At 39.8% G+C, this 17735-nt stretch overlaps 1 protein-coding gene across 6 annotated transcripts in view; it reads right to left on the bottom strand.

Moving 5' to 3' along the window:
• The window catches only part of LOC105470367 (testis expressed 36), a 44884-nt gene that overhangs the window by 22278 nt on the left and 4871 nt on the right, over positions 1–17735 (bottom strand). For all 6 annotated transcript variants that reach the window (XR_980483.3, XM_071068948.1, XM_011722273.3 and 3 more), the window contains exons 2-3: positions 5052–5183; positions 4225–4305 (exon numbers count right to left, since the gene is read on the bottom strand). Coding sequence is in view for 5 of the 6 variants with exons in the window: in XM_071068948.1 (XP_070925049.1) it covers positions 4225–4305; positions 5052–5183 (213 nt within the window). In the remaining variant the exon portion in view is untranslated. The remainder of the gene's footprint in view (positions 1–4224; positions 4306–5051; positions 5184–17735) is intronic.

The following is a 17735-nucleotide window of genomic DNA, read 5'->3' as shown; positions in this document are numbered from 1 at the left end:
AGAACCAGAGAGAATTCAGCCAGAAACAGACTGTTAGACAGCCTCAACCTTAGGGACCCAGGTAGGTTCCCTTTGCCCCAACATCGCCGACCCTCCCTGCTCCCCAGCACTCAGTGGGACCAATGATGACTCTTTCTCTGAAAAGTCTGAGGAGGCCGAATTCTTTCCCATCCCTAAGGGCTCCCCTGAAGGACCCAGCACCTTTGGGTACTGGCCCACCGGCTTCCTCATTCACTCTCAGCACCTTACATGTGAACCTAATAATTACTGTGTACTCAAAACTGTACATTCTGTTTGATCACAACTAGGTGAAAACCAAGAACAAAAACACTATACTGACATGAACGACTGAGAGGAAACGGACGTTACATTACATAGACTTCACATCAGTAAAGTGAGGTTTCTGTGATGAAGGGTCAATGTCAGATTCGCAGCAGGAGATGCAAGGCACATTTCAATTAGAGTAATTTGAGGACAGTCTATAAAGGGACTATCTACATATGTGTGGGTATGTGTAGGGACACCCCGAGGGGTTGTGCAATGGCTCCAGGACTGAGGGGACTGGGGAGGAATGTACTCCACATAGATCAGCCCCCCGGAACCAGAGTGGGGAGAAGAGGAAGACAATGGCACTGGAGGAACAAGTGTATGACGCGGGGCACAAAGTCCAAGTCAGCTTCTAAAGAATGACTTGAGGATACTTCAGCAAATTGAAAAACAAGTAAAAGAAAGGCATGATGAAAATAGGGGAGAGAGCTTCAAGGGAAGTAGCAAGTAAAATTTATGGATGAAATCTAAATGCTTGCTAATAATGTGACTATGAAATGTATTGAATTGTACAAATTCACAAAATGGAAAGGAGGGAGGGAAACAGAAAGACAGACAGAAAAGAATTTACAACTAAAATTCCAGGATTTCAACTTGATTAGGGAAATGAGGGCCACATCTCTGAGCTCCCAGCTGAAGTCCAGGAATGGCACCTACAGAACTTGGAGGATACAACCTGGCCACCAATACAGCAGCCCTGAAGCAGGAAGTGAGATACAGCATGCTGGAAGACTTACCTTATTCTTGGGGAAAAGCTATAGTTACTAATTTTTATACATAGAGTAATATAGTGTTAATATAATTTTTAAATATTTATACTTGAGGGCAAGTACTCGTAGAACATCAATAGAAGTCAGAGTGAGCAAAAAAAATCAGTCTAGCAAAGTCATGAGAGGAAGAAAAAAAGAAACAAAATATAAGCATAATAAATAGGAAACATAAAAGTGAGATGGCAGAAATAAAACCAAAAGCATAAAATGTCATAATAATGTGAATGGGCTAAATTCTCACATAAAGAAATAGATTCTTGGATTTTTTAAAAAAACTATGCCGCATTCTACTTATCATAGAAGACAAACGCAAAGCAAAGTGACTACAAATTATGGAGACAAAGGAATGGGCCACAACATAAAGAACAAACATTAGCAAAAAGAGAGTAATAGTGACAATGCTAGTATCATAACGTAGATAGAATTCATGGCTGAAAGCATTAACGCATATAAAGAGAAACACTTTATATTGATAAACGGCAAAAGCCATCATGAAAATAAAACAACAAAAATTTTTGATGCAGAAAGATATGGTATTAAACTACATAGGCAAAAAAACTTTAGAATCTCAAGAATAATCTTAGAAACAGAAATTGACAGATCAATACAAAAATTAAGACAAGCATGAGAAAGGTTTAAATAATTTGCAGTCCTAAATTAATAAATATAAAGAACTTTGTAACCAACATGGGGGAATATATATTATTTGTAAACAGCCACAACACACTTGTTAAAGTTAATCACATACAAGACAACAAAGATAATCTCATATTTCAAAAAGTGAAAATCTTAGATTATACTCTTTGAAATTTACCATAACCCATAAAACTAGATATTAGCAATGAATAGATTATTTCTAAAATTTTTAACCATATAGATAATTCAAAACATTCTTCCAATTTTTTTAGGAAAAGGGAAATTAAAAATTAAAGCATAGGCTATTTGAAAGCAAATAATAATGAGACCTTAATTGGAAAAACCTTTGGGATGTAGTCAAACCAATAATCTTAAAGACTACTTATAGTTTTAATAAATTATTAACAAAAACAATTGCAAGTATGTGAACTAAACATTCAACTGAAAAAAAATTTTTAAAGGAACAACAAAATAAGACTATTTTGAGAGATGTTATACCAGTACATTTGAAATGAATTAGATAAATTTTAGGCAAATATATATCAGCAAAATCTACCCAAGAAGAGGTAGAAAGTTTGAATAGATTAATAATCAAGAACAAAAGAAGAAGTAATAAAAAAACTTACTCTAAAAAATATATCAAACCCAAGTTATTTCATAGGCAAATTCTGTCTAACCTTCATTAAACTGAAAATCCAAATGTTATATAAGCTATTCCAGAACATAGAGAAAGTTGGAAAGCTTCCAAGGTTTTCTAGAAGACCATCATAACCTTAGCAAAATACAAGTGGTACAATCCTGTTTATACCATTAACAAATATACATTTATGTGTGTACATTTGCATGTGAATTGGAAAAAGTCTCAAATTTTACCCACAAAACCATTACTAGCAGTGAGTCATCAAGGTCAGATTGTGAGGAGGGAAAATAAGGGTGTGAATTTATTTTTAATTTTATACAATTCTGTATTATTTCAGTTTTTAAAGGACATACGTTGCTTTGATTATTTGAAAAACAATATTAAGCACTCCATTTACAGAAGCAGGCGAAGTGGGTATTCTGGTTCTGTTTTCAACATTCTGCCAGAAGAAAACCAGATTTTTCGGGTTAAGGCACTTCTATTTAGTTAAGACATTGTAGTCTAGAAGAAAGAGGGATTTGGGGCAAGTTGTTTAACTTTACTGGATCTCAATTTGCTCATCTCTAAATTGAGATGATAAGTGTAATGAGCCTGTAGGATTGTTGTGAGGATTGAATACAATAATACGAGATGTTGGTATATGGCAGATGCTTTCTAAATGGTGGGCCATTAATAACATCTTCATCATCTTGGACTTTCAGCTTCCATGAGGATTTGCAGATATCACTTGATGCAGCTTTCTACCTAATAGGTTTCCCTGTGCTGTGCAGTCTGGTAGCCCCGAGCCACATGTAGCCACTGAGCACTTGAAATGTGAGTTGTCTAAGTTGAGATGTTATGTAAGCGTAAAATACCACCTAGATTTTAAAGACTCGGTTTGGAAGGAGGAATGTAAAATATCTCATTAATTTTTTATATTGATTACATGTTGAATGGACAATTTGGAGAATTATTGGGCTAAATAAATTATTTTTGTTTGCTTGAGATAGGATCTCACTCTGACACCCAGGCTGGAGTGCAGGGTTCGTGGTCATAGCTCACTGCAGCCTTGAACTCCTGGGCTCAGGTGAACCTCCTGCTTCAATCTTCTGAGTAGCTGGGACAACAGGCATGCACCACCACACCTGGCTAATTTTTTAATGTTTTGTAGACACAGAGTCTTACTAGGTAGCCCAGGCTGGTCTCAAGCTCCTGACCTCAAATGATCCTCCCACCTCAGCCTCCCAAAGTGCTGGGATTTCAGGGGTCAGCCACTGCTCCCAGCCAATAAAATATGTTATTAAAGTAAGTTTCACCTGTTTCTTTGTACTTAATGTAACCACTAAAACGCTTAAAATTATGCATACAGTTTGCATTACATTGCTATCACATAGTGCTGTGTTAACCACCATTGTGTCAGACTTCATGTTCTTCAGTGAAGGAGAACTCACCACCTGCTGAGAAAAGGCAACTCCAGTCACAAGGAAATCCTTCCTTAAGCTCCTCCTCCTTCTGACCTTTCCTTGTGGATCCTGGCTCTGCTATCCAGAGATACGCATAGCAGTCCCTCCTTCCCATGGCAGATCCTCACAAGAAAGCTCGCAAAAGAGACAATTTATGGGAAGGCACTTGGAGAAGGATGAAGTGCACACACACCTAGGCAGAACACTGGTGTAGATCTTGAAAGCGGCGTGGAATTCTGAGAGCTTCCAACATTTTTTTTTAACCTGTTATGAGTCTTGTTTAAGATCTCGCTTTGTTTTGACCTTGTTCCAGTTTTGAGGCCAGTCCTCTATCTTCAACACACCCCAGAAAATCAAGATCCCTTGTGTTGTTCCCTGTTTTATTAATAATTTGGAAAGAAATACTCACGGAGTCAAGGTAGCATCCAGAGTTCTCCAAACTGTGCCGATTGTCATGCACGGAGAAGGGGAACTGGTTATTCACTGCTTGCTGGAAAAGTGGGATGGAAGAGAAAGGGCACACATCAGAACCCGGCTTGCTTTCAGAACTAGGATCAGGTGATGTGGAAGGAAGATGGATGAGGCAAAGTAACCTCTAAGAAAGACAATGAAACCTGGCCCCCGAGATGGAGCAGATACAGGACAGGGAGGATATCCACGTGCTCATCAGCCCCGGGGCTTTGAAACCCCACCTTATTTCCAGCTTCCTGAAAGTCATAAAAATTCTCTTTCAAAACACCTTATTTGGAGGCAAGGATGGAAAAGCGTATAGGCTCACAGAGCCAAAAGCTGGGAAGGACTTTTGAGGCTATGTAGACCAACTCCGTCATCTGGCCAGTAGGAGTCCCAGGAGATGAGAGCCCTGGCCCAAGGCCTCACTCGGGGGGACCCTGGCAGGTATGAAATGGACCCTTGCTTCTCCTTCGTGCCACTGCAGGGCCTTGAAGTTGCTCAGGAATTGGCCGGGGAGGCAGGAGGTGCATGTTAATGAGCTGTGGGCTGGAAGGATGTTGCTTCCTGTTCATGGAGGAGCCTGACTTGATTGTCCGTAGCAGGAGGTAGTTCCTGCTGGAGAGCACCAGGGTACGGGGTGGGGACACTACCAACCCTTAGGGTCCAAGGATAGTAAATGCACAGTTTCTTACAAGGAACAATTGCTTGGCCCAACGTGCCAGCCTTGCTGCCCCCTGGGAGGTCCACAGGAGCCCATGGCTGTGGCCAGTGTTCAGGACTCACCTTCTCCCGGACTTTGTATATGGGCGGCAGCTTCCCCTCCACTTGCCAAGGTGAGTGTGGACTCTGGGGCTCTTTTAACATAGCCCTGGTGTTGGATTCTGATGTCTTTTGCGTTAGCCCGATGTGAGGGAACTGGAAGAACAGCACACGCCTTGATTAAAACCAGACACATTCGAATCTACAAGCCAAGTATCAGGGCTTCCTCTGTACAGTGATTAAAATGCAATTTGGGTGCTTTTGGCATGCAATGGAAATGGCATAATTTTTGTAATTTTCAAGTATTCTTTCCAAGACAAAAAACATTGTAATGGCCCAGAGCCATCACTGCCGGTTGTTTCAAGTTACAGAGGCCACCCCTGCTGTGCTGGAGCCTGGAAATGTTTCCATAGCCTGGTAAGGAGGGTGTGGTCCTCAGAGAGTGAGCAGACACATTCTGAGGAGACAGAAATGTGTTATTTGAGGTCCTTCCTGTGGTCAGGGAGCTCCCAGTACTGAGGACCTAGGAGCCAACCCGCGTTTATGGAGATGAGCCAACCTGCAGCAACGTAGGTATGAGGTGGCCCTAAAACCATGGGAAGGGGAGGAACAGAGAGGCCCAAATGATTCTCTGCTGGTAATGTGGGATGGTATAGGGGAGGTAACGTCTAGGAGGGAAAAAGAGGGGATAGAAGGCTGTGAAGCAAGAAAAATGAAGACAATGAGGATTATCTAGAATGTGTCCTTGCAATCTCAATCAACAAAAGACTGGGAAGGAAACAGGACTGGGCAGAAGGGGTTGGTCCCAACAAGGGCCTCTGTTGACTGGGCTGGGAGCTCTGGACTTTGGGTGGCCCCTCAGAGTTGGGGAGAGGGGATCCAGTCTCTGTGCACCCAGCAATGAGGCATTGGATTCATTCCTGGGCTACCCCTAGAAGAGGGGGTGACCCTAGGGAGTCAGCTCTCTTCAGCCAGCAGATCTCTGGGTGTGGGCAGGGAGGGCCACACTCCCAGCAACTGGAGGGATGAGTCTTTCATTCCTGAAGCGGGATGTGGTTGGCTCTTGATGGCGAGAGAAACTCACCCCAATTTTATTTGAATGGCACCTCTTAAAAGCCACCCCAACAAAGTGAGCTCTGAAGCAGGACTCTCTAGGAGGAAATGAATGGAAATTAAAAAGACAAGACCCAATTCAATGAAAATTCCCATAAAGGGAGAAGGAAGCATAATGTGGTTGGGTCAGAGGCCAGACATTCAGAGGTCCTGAGTCCAGCCCCAGCTCTCTCTCCTGTCTCCTAGGTGAGCCTGATGAGAGAGACTAAACTTTCTCAAGCCTCAGTTTCCCTATCTGTAAAATGGGAGTAATAATACCTACCTGATGTGGTAGATTTGATACAAAGAGGAAATGTATACACTCCAATAGTGTGAATAGTTTGCAAATGTTTTTGGCTAAATAGCAATCACATTTTCATTATCCATTCATCCACTGATGAACACTTAGGTTGATTCTATGTCTTTGCTATGGTGAATAGTGCTGCAATAAACACGCAAGTATAGGTATCCCTCTTATATATTGATTTTTTTCTTAGTAGATACTCAGTAATAGCATTGCTGGATCAAACGGTACTTTCTCTTTTTAGTGTTTTGAGAAATCTCCATACTATTTTCCACAGTGGCTCTACTAGTTTACATTTCCAGCAAAAGTGTGTAAGAGTTCCCTTTTCTCTCCATCCTCGCCAACATCTGCTATTTTTTGTCTTTTTAGTAATAGCTATTCTGACTGGGATAAGACGATATCTCATTGTGGTTTTTATTTGCATTCCCCTGCTGATTAGTTCAGCATGTTTTCATATACCTGTTTCCCATTTGTATGTCTTCTTTTTTAAAATTTAAAATTTTGTATGTGTACATAGTAGCTGTATATATTTATGGGGTACATAAGATGCTTTGATACAGGCATACAGTGTGTAATAATCACATCAGGGTAAATGGAGGATCCATCTCCTCCAGCATTTATCATTTCTTTGTGTTACAAACAATCCAATTCTACTTTTAGTTTAAAATGTACAATAGATTATTATTGACTATAGTCACCCTGTCGTGCTATCAAATACTAGATCTTATTCATTCTAACTATATTTTTGTCCCATTTTCCATCCCCACTTCCCCCACCACTACCTTTCCTAGCCTCTGATAACCATCATTCCACTCTCTATGAGTTCAACTGTTTTAATGTTCAGCTTCCACAAAGGAGTGAGAACATGGGAAAAGTTTGTCTTTCTGTGCCTGGCTTATTTTACTTAACAACATGTCCTCCGGTTCCATTTACATTGTTGCAAATGACAGAATCTCATTCATTTTTATGACTGACTAGTACTTCATTTTGGATGCGTATCACATTTCTTTATCCATTCATCTATTGATAGACACTTAGGTTGCTTCCAAATCTTGGCTATTGTGAATAGTGCTGCAATAAACATGGGAGTGCAGATCTCTCTTCAGTATACTGATTTCCATTCTTTTGGGTATATACCTAGCAATGGGATTGCTGAATCACATGGTAGTTTTATTTTTAGTTTTTTGAGGGACCTCTGTACTATTCTCCATAGTGGCTAATACGGTTTGGTTCTGTGTACCCACACAAATCTCATCTTGACTTAGAATCCCCAAATGTCAGAAGACGGACCTGGTGGGAGGTGATTGGATCACAGGGGTGGATTTCCTCCTTGCTGTTTTTGTGATAATAAGTGAGTTCTCATGAGATCTGATGGTTTAAAAGTGTGGCACATCTCCCTTTGCTCACTGTCTCTCCTGCCGCCATCTAAGATGTGCCTTGCTTCCCTTTCACCTTCTGCCATGACTGTAAGTTTCCTGAGGCCTCCCCAGTCATGCAGAACTGTGAATCAATTAAATCTCTTTTCTTTATAAATTACCAGTCTCAGGTAGTTCTTTATAGAAGTGTGAAAACAGACTAATACAGTGGCTATACTAATTTGTATTTCCACCAGCAGTGTACAGGTGTTCTCTTTTCTTGATATCCTCACCAGCATTTGTGATTGCCTGTCTTTAGGATAAAAGCTGTTTTAACTGGGGTGAGGTGATATCTCATTGTGGCTTGGATTTACATTTATCTGATGATCAATGATGTTGAGTACCTTTTCATATACCTGTTTGCCATTTGTATGTCTTCTTTTCAGAAATGTCTATTCATGTCCTTTGCCCACTTTTTAATGGAATTACTTGGTTTTTTGGTTGTGGTGGTGGTGGTTGTTGTTTTTGTTTTTTACTGTTGAGTTGTTTGAGTTCCCTGTATATTCTGGATATTAGTCACCTGTCAGATGAATGGTTTGCAAATATTTTCTTCCACTCAACAGATTGTCTATTTACTCTTTTGATTGTTTCCTTTGCTGTGCAGAAGCTTTTTGATTTAATGTAGTTCCATTTGTCTGTTTTCATTTTTGTTGTTTATGCTTTTGAGATCTTAGTCATAAATTTTTTGCCAAAAGCAAAGTTCAGAAGAGTTTTCTCTAGGTTTTGTTCTAATAGCTTCAGGTCTTATATTTAAGTCTTCAATTCATTTTGAGTTGATTTTTGTATATGGTGAGAGATAGGGGTCCAGTTTCATTCTTCTGTGTGTGGCTATCCGATTCTTTCAGTACCATTTATTGAACAGGGTGCTGCTTCCCTGATATAAGTTCATACTGGCTGTGTCAAAGATCAGTTTTCTGGGTTCTCTATTCTGTTCCATTGGTTTGTGTGTCTAATTTTATAAAAATGCCATGCTGTTTTGGTTACTATAGTCTTGTAATAAGTGATGCCTCCAGCTTTGTTCATTTTGCTCAGGATTCCTTTGGTAATTCTGGCTCTTTTTTATTCCATATGAATTTTAAGATTGTTTTTCTAATTCTGTGAAGAATGACATTGGTATTTTGATAGAGGTTGCATTGAACCTGTAGATTGCTTTGAGCAATATGGTCATTTTAATGACATGTCTTCCAACCCAGGAGCATGGGATATTTTTCCATTTGTTTGTGTCATCTTTAATTTCTTTCATCAGTGTTTTATAGTTTTTCTTATAAAGATATTTTACCTCCCTGGTTAAATTTATTCTTATATATTTTTGTAGCTATTATAAATGAAATTGCCTTCTTGATTTCCTTCTTAGTTAGATCATTGCTGATATATATAAAAGCTACTGCTTTTTGTATGTTGATTTTGTATCCTGCAACTTTACTGAATATATTTATCAAATTTAAGTGGGGTTTTTTTTTGGTAGAGTCTTTAGGTTTTTCTAGATATAATATCATATCATCAGCAGAAAGAGACAGTTTCACTTCTTCTTTTCAAATTTGGATGCTTTTTATTTCTTTCTCTTGACTGATTGTTCTGGCTAGGACTTCTAGTACTATGTTGAATAGGAATGGTGGAAGTGAGACTCCTTGTCTTGTTCCAGTTCTGAGAGCAAAGGCTTTCAACTTTACTTCATTCAGTATGATGTTAGCTGTGGGTTGGCTGTATATGGTCTTTACTATTTTGACTTATGTTCCTTCTATGCCTAGTTTGTTGAGAGTGTTTATCGTAAAGGGATGTTGAACTTTATCAGATGCTTTTTCTATGTCTGTTGAGATAATCATATGGTTTTTGTCCTTCATTTTGTTGGTGTGATGTGTCATGTTTTTTTATTTGTGTGTGTTGGAGCATCCTTGCGTCCCTGGTATAAATCCCACTTGATCACAGTATATTGTCTTTTTGATGTGCTATTGCATTTAGTTTGCTGGTATTTTGTTGAGAAATGTTGTATTTATGTTCATCGGGGATATTGGCTGTAGTTTTCTCCCTGCACCACGCCCCCGGCCTTAAATAGCTGTTTATTGGCAGTGTGCTGGAAAGGGTGATGAAGTTAGCATTCACAGACGACATCACACACCACTGTCACGAGGGAGGCAAGAGCACAGGCAAGCCAACCTGGAGCCCCCGAGGAGGAGGCCCCCTCTTCAAGAGAGTGTGGCAGGGGGCGGGGCCTGGAGTACTGGGGACAGCCTGGGGACACCTCCGCTTGGTAGGCGTGGTTAGGCAATTGCTTTTGACATTTTAATCGTGCAATATTTGTTTGCCCTTTCCTATATCCTGAATGATATTGCCTAGATTTTCTTCAAGGGTTTTTATAGTTTTGGGTTTTACATTTCAGTCTTTAATCTTGAGTTAATTGTTATATAAGGAAGGGGTCCAGTTTCAATTTTCTGCATATTACTAGCCAGTTCTCCCAGCACCATTTATTAAATAGGGAATCCTTTTCCCATTGCTTGTTTTTTTCAGGTTTGTTGAAGATCAGTGGGTTGTAGATGTGCAGTCTTATTTCCAAGTTATCTTTTTTGTTCCATTGGTCTATGTGCCTGTTTTTGTACTAGTATCATGCTGTTTTGGTTACTCTAGCCTTGTAGTATAGTTTGAAGTCAGGTAGCATGATGCCTCCAGTTTTGTTCTGAGATGGGGTTTTCTAGATATGGGATCATGTCATCTGCAAACAGACAGTTTGACTTCCTCTCTTCCTATTTGAATACACTTTATTTCTTTCTCTTGCCTGATTGCCCTGTCCAGAACTTCCAAATACTATGTTGAATAGTAATGGTGAGAGGGGGCATCCTTGCCTTGTGCTGGTTTTCAAGGGGAATGCTTCCAGTTTTTGCCCATCCAGTATGACATTCACTGTGGGTTTGTCATAAATGGCTGTTATAATTTTGATGTATGTTCCACCAGTACCTAGTTTATTGAGTTTTTAACATGAAGAGATGTTGAATTTTATTAAAGGTCTTTTCTGTGTCTATTGAGATAATCATGTGGTTTTTGTCTTTAGTTCTGTTCATGTGATGAATTACATTTATTGATTTGCATACATTGAACCAGCCTTGCATCCTGGGGATGAAGCTGACTTGATCATGGTGGATAAAGCTTTTTGATGTGCTGCTGGATTCAGTTTGCCAGTATTTTATTGAGCATTTTTGCATCAATGTTCATCATGGATATTGGCTTTGAGTTTTCTTTTTTTATGGTATCTCTGCCAGGTTTTGGTATCAGGATGATGTTGGCCTCATGAGTTAGGAAGAAGTACCTTCTTTTCAATTGTTTGGAATAGTTTCAGGAGAGAAATGATACCAGCTCTTTTTTGTACCTCTGGTAGAATTCAGCTGTAAATCCATCTGGTCCCGGGCTTTGTATAGTTGGTAGGCTATTAATTACTGTTTCAATTTCAGAACTGTTATTGGTCTATTCAGGGATTCGACTTCTTCCTGATTTAATGTTGGGAGAGTGTACATGTCCAGGAATTCATCCATTTCTTCTAGATTTTCTAGTTTATTTGCATAGAGGTGTTTATAATATTCTCTGATGGTTGGTTATATTTCTGTGGGGTCAGTGGTCATATCCCCTTTATCATCTTTCATTGTGTCTATTTGATTCTTCTCTCTTTTCTTCTTTATTAGTCTAGCTAGTGGTCTATTTTATTAATTTTTTCAAAAAAAAAGCCACCTGCTGGATTCACTGATTTTTTTGAAACATTTTTTGTATCTCTATCTCCTTCAGTTTCACTCTGATCTTGGTAATTTCTTGTCTTCTGCTAGCTTTGGGGTTCATTTGCTCTTAGTTCTCCAGTTCTTTTAGTTGTGATGTTAGGGTGTCAATCTGAGATCTTTCTAGCTTTTTGATGTGGGCATTTGGTGCTATAAATTTCCTTCTTAACACTGCTTTAGCTGTGTCCCGGAGATTCTGGTACATTGTCTCTTTGTTCTCATTGATTTCAAAGAACTACTTGATTTCTGCCTTAATTTCATTATTTTTCCAGGAGTCATTCAAGAGCAGATTGTTCAAATTCTATGTAGTTGTGTGGTTTTGAGTGTGTTTCTTAATCTTGAGTTATAATTTGACTGCACTGTGGTCTGAAAGACAGTTTGTTATTATTTCAATTCTTTTGCATTTGCCGAGGAGTGTTTACTTTCCATTGTGTGATCAGTTTTAGAGTAAATGCCATGTGGTACCAAGAAGAATGTATATTCTGCTATTTTTGGGTGGAGGCTTCTGTAGATATCTATCAGGTTCCCTTGATCCAGAGCTGAGTTTGAGTCTTCAATATTCTCATTAATTTTCTGTCTCAGTGATCTAATATTGACAGTAGGGTGTTAAGGCCTCCCACCATTATTGTGTAGGAGTCTAAGTCTCTTTGTAGATCTCTAAGAACTTGTTTTGTGAATCTCAGTGCTCCTGTATTGGGTGCATGTATATTTAGGTTAGCTCTTCTTGTTGAATTGATCCCTTTACCATTATTTAATGCCCTTCTTTGTCTTTTCTGATCTTTGTTGGTTTAAAGTCTGTTTTCTCCAGAAACTAGGATCACATCTCCTGTTTTTTTCTGATTTCCATTTGGTAAATTTTTCCTCATCCCTTTATTTTGAGGCTATGTGTGCCTTTGCACATGAGATGGGTCTCTTGAATACAGCACACCAGTGGGTCTTGATTCTTTATCCAGCTTTCCATTCTGTGTCTTTTAATTGAGGCATTTAGCCCATTTACATTTAAGGTTAATGTTATCTATTAATATGATCCTGTCATCATGATGCTAGCGGGTTATTTTTGCACACTTGTTGATGTAGTTGCTTCATAATGTCATTAGTCTTTGTACTTCAGTGGCTGGTAATGGTTTTTCCTTTCCATATTCAGTACTTCCTTCAGGAGCTCTTGCAAGGTAGGCCTGGTGGTGGCGAATTCTCTCAGCATTTGCTTGTCTGAAAAGGATTTTATTTTTCCTTCACTTATGAAGCTTAGTTTAGCAAGATATGAAAGTCTGAGTTGGAAATTTTTTGCTTTAATAATGTTGAGGCTGCGCACAGTTGCTTATGCCTGTAATTCCAGCACTTTTGGAGGCCAAAGTGGGCTGATCACCTGAGGTCAGGAGTTCAAGACCAGCCTGGTCAACATGGTGAAACCCCATGTCTAATATAAATACAAAATTAGTTGGGCATGGTGTCAAGTGCCTGTAATCCCAGCTACTCAGGAGGCTAAGGTAGGAGCATCAATTGAACCCAGGAAGTGGAGGTGGCAGTGAGCCAAGATCACACTATTGCACTCCAGCCTGGGCAACAAGAGAGAGACTCTGTCTCAAAAAAAAAAAAAAAAAAAAAAAAGTTGAGTATTGACCCCCAGTCTCTTCTGGCTTGTAGGGTTTCTGCTGAAAGGTCTTCTGTTAGTCTGATGGGCTTCCATCTGTAAGTGACCTGGCCTTTCTTTCTGGCTGCCCTTAACATTTTTTCCTTCATTTCCATGTTGGAGAATCTGATGATTACATGTGTTGGGGTTGATCTTCTTGTGGAATATCTTACTGGGGCTCTCTGGGTTTCCTGAATTTGAATCTTGGCTTGTCTTTTTAGGTTGGGGAAGTTCTGGATGATATCCTGAAGTATGTTTTCCAACTTGGTTCTCTCTTTCTCTTTCAGGTACCCCAATCAGTCATAGGTTCAGTCTTTTTACATAATCCCACATTTCTCAGAAGTTTTGCTCATTCCTTTTCATTGTTTTTCTCTATTCTTGTCTGCCTGTCTTATTTCACCAAGACAGTCTTCAAGCTCTGAACTTCTTTCCTCTTCTTGGTCTATTTGGTTATTGATACTTGTGGTTGCATTGTGAAGTTTTCATATTGAGTTTTTCAGCTCCATCAGGTCATTTATGTTCCTCTCTAAACTGATTATTCTGATCAACAGCTCCTGTAATGTTTTATCATGGTTCTTAGTTTCTTTGCATTGGATTAGAACATGATCCTTTAGCTCAGTGAAGTTTGTTATTACTCACCTTCTGAAGCCTACTTCTATGAATTCATCCATCTCAGCTTCTGCCCAGTTCTGTGCCCTTGCTGGAGAGGTGTTGCGATCATTTAGAGGAGAAAAGGCACTCTGACTTTTTGAGTTTTCAGCATTTTTTTCATTAATTCTTTCTCATTTTTGTGAGTTTTTCTAGCTTCAATCTTTGAGACTGCTGACCTTTGGATGGAATTTTTATGGGGACTTTTTGTTGAGGCTATTGTTCTTGTTGCATTCTGTTTGTCTTTCCTTTAACAGTCAGGCCCATCTTCCATAGGACTGCTGCAGTTTGCTGGGACCCCATTCCAGACCCTATTTACCTGGGTCCCTCCAGCACCTGGAATTATCACCAGTGGAGGCTGAAGAACAGCAAAGGTGGCAGCCTGCTCCTTTCTTTGGGATCTCTGTCCCAGAGGGGCACTGATCTGATACCAGCAGGAACACTCCTGTATAACCTGACTGAGGGGTCCCACCCACTCAGGAGGCATGGGAACCAGGGCCCTGCTTAACAAAGCACTCTGGCTGCCCCTTGGCAAAGGGGGTGCATTGGGTTGGGGGAATCTCTGCTCATCCAGATTGCCCAGGTTCCTTGGAGTCAGCAGGGGAGAAGACTAAGTCTGCTGATCTAGGGAGACCATAGCCACCCCTCCCCGCAGGGGCTCAGTCCTAGGGAGATAAGAGTTCTGTCCCTAAACCCCTGGCTGGAGTTGCTGAAATTCATGCAGGGAGGCCTCATCCAGTGAAGAGGGATGGGCCAGGGTCCAGCTTAAAGAGGCAGTCTGGCCACGATCTGCCACACCTGCTATGCTGTGCTATGGGAAATTCCTCCTGGGTCCAAATGGTCCAGTCTCTCCAGCACCAGCAGGGTAAAAACGGCAGACTGGAGCTACAGTGATGGAGGCCACCCCTCCCCATGGGAGCTCAGTTGTCTTAGCAGGCAGCCACAGTGATGACAGCTGCCCGTCTCCTGGGGAGTTCAGTCGTCTTAGGCAGCAGGCACCCATGATGATGATGGCCACCTCTCTCCACAGGAACTCGGTAGTCTTAGGCAGTCCCCACCAAGTGGCTGCTGAGAATCTGCACAGCTCTGTGCTTGGGACCCAAGGCCCTGGTGGCGTGGGCTCATGAGGGGGATCTCCCGATCCATGGGTTGCACAGGTCTATGGATAAAGCATGGTTTCCCAGGCAGGGCAGGATGATCACTCACCACCCTTCTTGGCTGGGGGTGGGAACTCCACCCCATGTGGCTCCCAGGTGGGCCAACACACCACCCTACTTTTCCTCACTCTCTGTGGGTCCTGCCAACCACCTAGTCAGTCTCAATGACAGAATCAGGATACCTCAGTTGCCGGTGCAGGATTCACTCACCATTTTCATTCTTCTCAGTGGGAACCTCCAACCGCAGCTGTTTCTAGTTGGCCATCTTGGCCCCTCCCACCTAATTTTATCTAAATTTCCTCGTTGACCCAATGGTCATTCAGGAGCATGTTGTTTAATTTCTATGTATTTGCATAGTTTCCAAAGTTCATCCTGGTATTGATTTCTAGTTTTATTCTATTGTGGTCTGAGAAGATATGTGATGATTTTAATTTTTTTAAACTGTTGAGACCTGTTTTGTGACCTGACATATGGTCTATCCTGGAGAATGTTCATATGCTGATGAAAATAATGTATATTCTCCAGTTGTTTGATAGAAAGAACTGTAAATGCCTGTTGGGTCCATTTGGCCTAAAGTTCAGTTTAAATCCAGTGTTTCTTTGTTGACTTTCTGTCTAGATTATCTATCTAATGCTGGGAATAGCGAATCGAAGACTTCCACTATTATTGCATTGCAGTCCATTTATTTGGATCTTATAATATTTACCTTATGAATCTAGGTGCTCTAGTGTGGGATAGCCATATATTTAGAACTGTTATATCCTCTTGCTGGATTGATCCATTTATCATTATAATTACCTTCTTTGTATTTCTTTTTTTATTGTTCTTGACTTACAGACTGTTTTATCTAAGTATAGCTACTGCTGTGCACTTTTGTTTTCCATTTGCATGGAATATGTTTTTATCATGACTTTATTTTCAGTCTATATGTCTTCACTGCTAAAGTGAGTTTCTTGTAAGCAGCATATAGTTGGATCATTTTTTAAAATTCCATTCAGCCAGCCATTCTATATCTTTTAAATGGATAATTTAATGTCTCTGTTCAAAGTTATTATTGATATGTGAGGCTTTGTTCCTATCATATTATTAAATGGTTTTCTTGTTCTTTACATCTTCTTTCTTCCTTTCTTTTTATCTTACTGATTGTCATTGTGATTTGGTGGATTTCTTTAGTGGCACGATTTGAATCCTTTCTCTTCCTCCTTTGTATGATTGTTTTACTAGTGAGTTTTATACTTTTATATGTTTTTATGGTGGTAAATATTGTCATTTCACTTCCAGGGATCCTTGAGCGTTTCTCAAAAGGTCAATCTAGGAGTAAAAAAGTCCCTCCCTCAGCATTTGCTTGTCTGGGAAAGACTATTTCTCCTTCAGTTGTAAAGGAGAATTTTGCTGGAAATAGCATTCTTGACTGGCAGTTTTTTCTTTCAGCATTTTGAATATACAATCCCATTGTCTTATGACCTGTAAGGTTTCTGCTGAGAAACTTAATGTTAGTCTGATGGAGTTTCCTTTATTTATGACTAATGCTTTTCCCTTGCTTTTTAAAAAATTTGCTCTTTATCTTTGACTTTAGATAGTCTGACTATAATGTTTCATGGAGAAGACCTTTTTGTATTGTATCTGCCTGGGGACTGTTGAATTTCTTGTACTAGAATGTTTAAATCTCTTTCTAGACTTAGGAAGTTTTTATCTATTATTGTGTTAAATAGGTTTTCTAATCCTTTCTTTGTCTCTTTTCTCTGGAGGACACTAATAACTTAAATGTTTGATCACTTTATGTTATCCAAAATGTAACAAAGACCTTGCTTATACTTTTCAATTATTTTTTATTTATTTTTGTCTGACTGGATTATTTCAAAAGACCTGTCTTCAAGTTCTGAGATTCTTCTGCCTGATCAAATCTATTGTTGAAACTTTCAAATGTATTTTGTATTTCCTTCCATGAGTTCTTCAATTTCAGAATTTCTATTTGGTTCTCTTCTTTTTCTGTCTCCTTGGCAAATTTATAATTCATATACTGAATTATTTTTCTGACATCTTTGTACTATTTTTCAGAATTCTCTTGTATCTCACTGAACTTCTTTAAAATGAATATTTTCTCTCTCTTTTTTTTTTATTTTAAGACAGAGTCTCACTCTATTGCCTAGGCTGAAGTGCAGTGGTGCGATCTTGGCTCACTGCAACCTCTGCCACCCAGACTCAATTGATCCTCCTGCCTCAGCCTCCCAAATAGCTGGGATTACAGACATGTGCCATCATGCCAAGCTAATTTTTGTATTGTTAGTAGAGATGGGGTTTTGCCATGTTGGCCAGGCTGGTCTTGAACTCCTGACCTCAAGTAATCTGCCCACCTCGGCCTCCCAAAGTGCTGGGATTACAGGCACGAGCCACTGCACCCAGCCCCTAAAATGAATATTTTCAATTCTTTATCTGGGATTTGGGAAATTTCTTTTTGATTAAGATCTATTGCTGGTGAATTCTTTTGTCTCTTGGAAGTGTATTTCCTTGCTTGTTCATGTTTATTCTGTCCTTACATTGCTATCTGCACATCTGGTATAACAGTCTCTTCTTCCTAATTTTAAATTTACTTTCATAAGGGAGGACATTTTCCTGAAGATGTTTCTATGGTTTCAGTTAGATAGGGTACTTTGGCTTTGATTCTGCATGCATGTAGTCATGTAGGCTCTATATGATTTCTTTGTCT

This window comes from Macaca nemestrina, chromosome 9 (genome assembly GCF_043159975.1).
Source record: "Macaca nemestrina isolate mMacNem1 chromosome 9, mMacNem.hap1, whole genome shotgun sequence".
Taxonomy (NCBI): domain Eukaryota; kingdom Metazoa; phylum Chordata; class Mammalia; order Primates; family Cercopithecidae; genus Macaca; species Macaca nemestrina.
The sequence above is the reverse complement of the archived record's forward strand: the minus strand, read 5'-3'. Positions and strand labels throughout refer to the sequence as shown.